The sequence below is a fragment of the Henckelia pumila genome, chromosome 3 (assembly GCF_033568475.1).
Source record: "Henckelia pumila isolate YLH828 chromosome 3, ASM3356847v2, whole genome shotgun sequence".
In the NCBI taxonomy this organism is placed as follows: domain Eukaryota; kingdom Viridiplantae; phylum Streptophyta; class Magnoliopsida; order Lamiales; family Gesneriaceae; genus Henckelia; species Henckelia pumila.
Window position 1 is genome coordinate 35,060,973 of NC_133122.1, and position 6,744 is coordinate 35,067,716.

The window sequence follows — 6,744 nt, forward strand, 5'->3', positions numbered from 1 at the left end:
ATGCGCATGAAACCTGGGATGCCCGTGAAGGATCATATGCTTGCATTGATCGGTCAATTCAATGTGGCTGAGGTTTTAGGGGCTGAAATCAAATCAGAGACTCAGGTTGACATGACACTTGAGACTCTCCCTGAGATGTTCTCACAATTTAAGGTTAGTTATAATATGAACAAGTTAAACATGTCCTTGATTGAGTTGATGAAGGAACTCCAAAATGCTGAAAGTGTTCTTAAAACTCAAAGTGGTGATGCACTTGTTGTTGCTTTTGTTGGACCATCCTATTCCAAACCGAAAGGTAAAATTGGAAATAATAAGAGAAAGAAGCCCAACAAGAAGGGTCCACAGCAAAGGGCAAAGAAAGTCAAAATAGATGGCAAAACCAAAGGAAAATGTTTCCATTGTGGAGAGAAGAGTCATTGGAAGAGGAACTGCCAAGGATACCTAGCTTCCAAACAGCAAGGTGGTGGTGAGTTATCATTTATTGAGTCTTGTTTAGTTGTTGATTCTACTAATACTTGGATTGTAGATTCTGGAGCGACTAATCATATATGCAATTTATTGCATGGGTTCCAAGTAACCAAGGAGCTCAATGAAGGGGAACATACTCTTAGAGTTGGCACATGAGCTGTGGTATCTGCAAGAGCTGTTGGAGTCGTTTATCTTTATTTTCAGAATAATAAACATTTGGTTTTGAGAAATTGTTATTATGTTCCTGACATTACTAGAAATTTGATTTCTGTTGCTTTATTGTTTAGACAAGGATATTTTGTCCATTTTTCACAAATAGTGGTTGATATTTCCTTGAATAAAGCTCCTATATGCAAAGGACATTTGAATAATGAATAATGATTTGTATGTCTTAAAACCCGTTGACAGCTCTTTGTATCACACTCAATCCAACAAAAGAATAAAATTATCTCCCACTAATGAAACTTACTTGTGGCATTTGAGGCTTGGTCATATCAACCTTAATAGGATTCAAAAGTTGGTAAATGATGGTCCTTTAAGTGATTTAAAGGTGGAATCCTTGCCTGTATGCGAATCTTGTTTGGAGGGTAAAATGACTAAGAGGTCCTTTAAATCTAAAGGACATAGAGCAAATGAAGTTTTGGAATTAGTGCACACTGATGTATGTGGACCAATTAGTGTTCAAGCTAGAGGCGGATTTCAGTACTTCATCACCTTCACTGATGATTACTCTAGATACGGTTATGTTTACCTTATGTCCCACAAATTTGAAGCTTTTGAAAAGTTCAAATAATTCAGAAATGAGGTGAAAAAACAATTAGGTAAGAGCATAAAAACACTTCGATCAGATCGAAGTGGTGAGTATCTATCCAGTGAATTTAGAGCATACTTATCAGATAATGAGATTTTATCCCAATTGAGCGCACCATATACTCCTCAACAAAATGGTGTCTCGTAAAGGAGAAATCGGACTTTGTTGGACATTGTTAGATCCATGCTAGGTTTCTCTACGCTCAGTACTGAAAGAGTGGGTGCCCGGTTAGCCAACTTGTGGCTAAGGGCTTTTATGACTCTATGTAAAACAATCTTTTGTTTAATATAATTTACACTTTTATAATGGCATTGACTTTATCTTTCTTCATATTGTTATATTATGATATACTATTGTTGTTTTGATAAAGACCTTGAATATACTATAGTGTATGTAAGATGTGGTAGCACATGGGGATGGCTATCATGAAACACATCTTATAGTCACTGTATATTCTAAACAGTTCCTAGTCAATTGAGCCGTCCGCAAATAAGGATAAGGATCGCTCGAGATTGAGACTAGCATTTGCGATGCCGATTACCACGGTTCATTGGTATGAAACATATAGATGTTCAAAGCATGCAAATGGATATTCATATGATGAATGATCGAACTACCCTATTCGGACTTTCCAAGTGGTTATCACTTATCGAGTGGATAAAGTCCGCGATTTTGGTTGTACACCATTAGTCCTTATTACTTGAAACATCATTGAGACTCTATATGCTAGTACTGTACTTTGACTCGTTTACCGACTCTATTGGGGTCATCAGGTGTCGGGATTGGGTACAGTTACGACACATATAAGAGTCGATGCTTTGTTGTCAAGGATTCACTACATACTTACGAGTGTGGATATCCTATGCGATCTGAGGAGATATTAGTGTGACGAATCTCTGGCCAGAGTACATGATGTGTTTTAGGTTACTTGGTGTTCCTAGTAACACATGCGATGTCACTAATAGATCTCCAATATGTTATGCATAGTTATCGAATCTCGAACGACTCTCGATGCACCAATGGTTGTTGATTCGATCGGGATATTTGGTTAAAGGGACCGTACTGTACGCTAACCAAAATCTACTGGTTCTTGCAGGCACTATCAGTAATACCTAGGGAATCATGGGGCGATGTTGCTAGGCGCTCTTACCATGATTCGATGGGTAAGTCGGAAATTGTTGTTCCGAGTCACAAGGAGTTGTGAGCCCACGGCTAGCTGTATTCCTGAACCATTGAGGGTTACACAAGTAATGGATTACTAAAACCCCATAGAGATAGTTAAATTTAAAAAATTAAATTTAATGAAAGAGAAGTTGAACTTCTTAACTAAAGGGAGTGGGATTTCCTAAAATGACATAGGGATGGGCATTTTTGGAAATCTCTGAATTCGGATTCAGAAAAATTATCTTGACTCTAAAAGATGCAGAAATGGTTTCTGTGCACATTGGTGAAATCAGTTTATCAATCGGAGTCACGATGAATTTTATATTAATTTCTAAAACAACAGGCTTGGCTTGTTGGACTTAAGTTATGGATTGTGGGCTTTAAGGAGTTAGAGTCCTGATACAATTATAACTAGAAATTATCTATAAATAGAGGTGTTGGGTTCGAAAATCACACACATTATATATTGCAATTTTCGAATTTCAGCCTATATTATTCAAGGGGATTTTCGAAATCCTCTGTCCCTTTTGGAGAAAATTCGGGTTGTGTTTTTGTGAAAAATTACAATCTGAATTAACAGATCATATCTGTTTATTCTTTACGCAAACTTCTGATTGATTTCTAGTGCAGTCAATCAGAGGGTTTTGTTTTCTATTCGTGGACCTGATTGAAGAAACGTTCATTCATTAGTTCCTGGGATATACAACAAGAGCAGATTAAATTCTGTTGGTGCCCATAATCTCGCTTCGAGATTTCAAGGTAAAATATTTAATAGTGAATATTTGTTTTACTTACACAAATTTAATCGTAAAGTTTTGATACCCAGATATGGAATCGTTCCATATTAATAAAATAAATTTTTAAACTTCCGCTGCACCGGGTATCAATTCTAATTGATCTGAACACCGTTTTTCAATAGTGGTATCAGAGCCAGGTTGCTCAGATCAAACGATTAAATTAATCGATTGCACAAAATTTTTAAACCTCGGTTTTTGAAACAAAACGAAAATTTAAAATTAAATTTTAATGGGCAAATCGGGCAGGGATTTGATCGCTGCCCAAGGGGCAGCGACGGGCTGCCCAGCCCGTGCCCCTTTTTGGGGCGCGGGCTGCCCGGGATTGTCCCGGGCAGCCCAGAAAAATTATTTTTAATTTTTAATTTTTGAAATTCTAGTTTTTGATCCGATCGAAAATTGTTTTGATTGGTTCACGAGGCATCGGATCGAATTGTTCGAGTCCGAAAATTTTAAAATTGATTTTTGGATAAATTTGAATTTTTGGAAAATTTATAAATTTTATCCGTTAAATTAAATTTTATAAAATTAATTATTTTGGTACAATTGATGATAAGATATGATCTTATGGATGGATAAAGATAAAATATGATTTTATCTTTTAAATTATGATGCCTTTGCATGTTTATCCAATTATTTAATTATTGAATTAATTAATGGATAAAGGATGATCGATTGCCATGACCAATGTTTTAGGTGTATGTTAGGTGATTTACATTTGTCTTATTGTTGTTGGTGTTTATTAATGGGCTTGGTTTATAGCCCAATATGATTGTCATATGTAATAAAAGTGGACCTGGTTTATGGCCCGTTCCCACCCCTAAAAATGTATCTCATATTTGTCATCGAAATTTATTAGACTTAGTGGGAGACAAAGATTTGAAGAAATGGTGGGCCCAGCAGACAATGAAGACCGAAAAAATGTAAATTGGAAGCTCAATGTAATAGGATTGCATTGCATACTTGCATATCACCTAGGATTGGACTTATACTCGTGATTGGCAACCACGGGTCGATTAGTTAATGAGATCGATCATCCTTAAATAATATATGATATTATTGATGTATGCATGTTTAGACTAAATTGTATGAATCCCGCAAGCATACATAAATTGCATGATGAGACAAATTTTCAAAAAAATTAAAAATCCCTCATTTTAAATATGATTTAAAATTGATATCAAGATTAATAAAAGGAGAATTTAAATATTGTTTAAATATTCCTACCTTCCATCAACGATCAATGTATGAGATGCTACCCGCGGATACGGTCCGGCTCATATTATTGGGGGGGCCCGTTCGTCGGAAAGCTGTACATTGGATCGACACATGTTGTAAGTTGGGTGGAACTCCCATGGGATTGGCTCATATTATTGGGGATCCACATGGCGACCGTCCATCACAACTTAATATTGATGGGTTATCTTGACATGTCACAAAAAAAACGACGTCATATTATTGGGCCCTTATTGGACATGAGGTAAAAACATGGGGGTTACTTTGGAAGTAATTGGGCTCTACATTTTGAAAATTATGGTTGGCTGATATTATTCGGGATCATGATTTGTCAATTGGACTCCATGTTCTCACTAAGAAAAACAGTTTTCCGTTTTCACTAGAGGGTAGTGAAATCGTTAAAATAGTGGTAGTGTAATTCATAAAATTAAAATTCGCCATATTTTATGTCTTAGTAAATTAATTAAACAATCATTGATTATTGTCTGTTTTCTTTTCAGTATACTATTACAATGACTTCTCGCAATCCACTGTTTTCAATTCTCGAACAAAACAAATTGACTGGCGCAAACTATACGGAATGGTTCCGTAAGTTGAAAATTATTCTTACTTCAGAAAGAGCTTTCTACGTGTTAGAGAAGCCGCCTCCGAAGGAAGCCCCGACTAATACAAGTCCGAAAGAGTTGGCCAAACTTGATTTATGGTGGGACCATGATATCAAGGCCAAATGCTACATGCAGGCTTCGATGTCTGATGAGCTTCAAAGGAGATTCGAGGATACCGTGAATGCAGCTGACATTCACAAGAACCTCAAGGAACTCTTTGGAGCTCAGTCAAGGTCGGAGAGGTATGCCACCGTCAGAGAGCTCATGACGAGCCGCATGCGAGATGGGACTTCGGTCCGTGAGCATGGGGTGCGCATGATTGGGCTCATTGAAAAGTTGGTAACACTCGACTTGACTTTGGAGCATGAACTTAGCGCGGACTTGTTGCTTCTATCACTTCCTTCATCGTTTGACGGTTTTGTGATGAACTTCAATATGAACAAGATAGAGGCCACCCTTGAAGAGATGGTCAATATGCTTGTCACATATGAAGCCACACTAAAGAAGGATAAACCGGTACTCTTGGTTGGCTACTCTTCTAACTCTAAGAAATGACCAAGTGGAAAGGGTAAGAAACGTTCTGCCCCGCTCAAGAAGATTGTACCAAATAAGAAGGGAAAGACCAAGGTTTCAAATGGGATAAAAGATGAAAACGTTTGCCATTACTGCAAGAAACCCGGTCATTGGAAACGTAACTGCAAGGAATACCTCGAACAGCTGAGAACTGCAAAGGGTATGTTTTACATTGAAATAAATGTTTCGCTTAATACTTCTTCTTGGGTATTGGATACCGGATGTGGATCTCACATTTGCAATGATTTGCAGGTGATGACAAGAAGTCGTAAGCTAAGGATGGGTGAGACCCAGCTAAGGCTCGGGAATGGTTCTAGAGTCGAAGCCAAAGCTATAGGAGACATTTATTTAGTTTTGCAGAACAATTTTAAGTTATTTTTTAGAGATGTTTTATATGTTCCGGATTTGGTCAAAAACATTATATCTATTTCTATGCTTGATAGAGATGGTTTTTCTTGCAATTTTGTGAATGTGATTTGCAATATTTACAAGAATGAATGTTTGATTGGAAATGAACAACTTGAAAACGATCTATATAGCTTAAAATTAAAAGACGTTCCAATTAATTATGTTGATAAACCGGTAACAACAATTAAAAGGAAGGACGATAGTCAAAACCCGGCAAACCTTTGGCATGCTAGGCTAGGTCATATTTTCTCAAGGAGGATGAACAAGCTAGTGGGAGAGGGCATGTTTGATATGTCTGATATTAACTCTCTACCTACTTGTGAGTCCTGCCTAAAGGGAAAAATGACTAAATCTCCTTTCAAAGGGAAACCTGAGCGTAGTCAAAATCTGTTGGATTTGATCCATACAGATGTTTGCGGTCCATTTAGGATTGGTACTAAATGTGGCAACACCTACTTCATTACCTTTACTGATGATCATTCTAGGTATAGGTATTTATATTTAATGAAATATAAGTCTGAAGCATTTGAAAGGTTCAAAGAATTCAAGGCTGAAGTAGAAAACAAACTAGGAAAAAGTATTAAGGCAATTCGATCGGATCGAGGTGGAGAATACTTAAGTACCGAGTTTTTGGACTATCTAAAAGAGAATGGGATTCTCTCTCAGTGGACTCCTCCTATGACAC

General features: G+C 37.1%; 1 protein-coding gene across 1 annotated transcript; it reads left to right on the forward strand.

Moving 5' to 3' along the window:
* Nucleotides 1-624, forward strand: LOC140888451 (uncharacterized). The gene has a single exon (XM_073296135.1). It carries the CDS (start codon nucleotides 1-3, stop codon nucleotides 622-624), a length of 624 nt encoding a protein of 207 aa, XP_073152236.1.
* The last annotated feature ends 6,120 nt before the right edge of the window (nucleotides 625-6,744 follow it).

What these genes read in the sequence shown, in the direction of transcription:
- LOC140888451 (XM_073296135.1), top strand. Translation starts at nt 1, where the DNA reads ATGCGCATGAAACCTGGGATGCCCGTGAAGGATCATATGCTTGCATTG.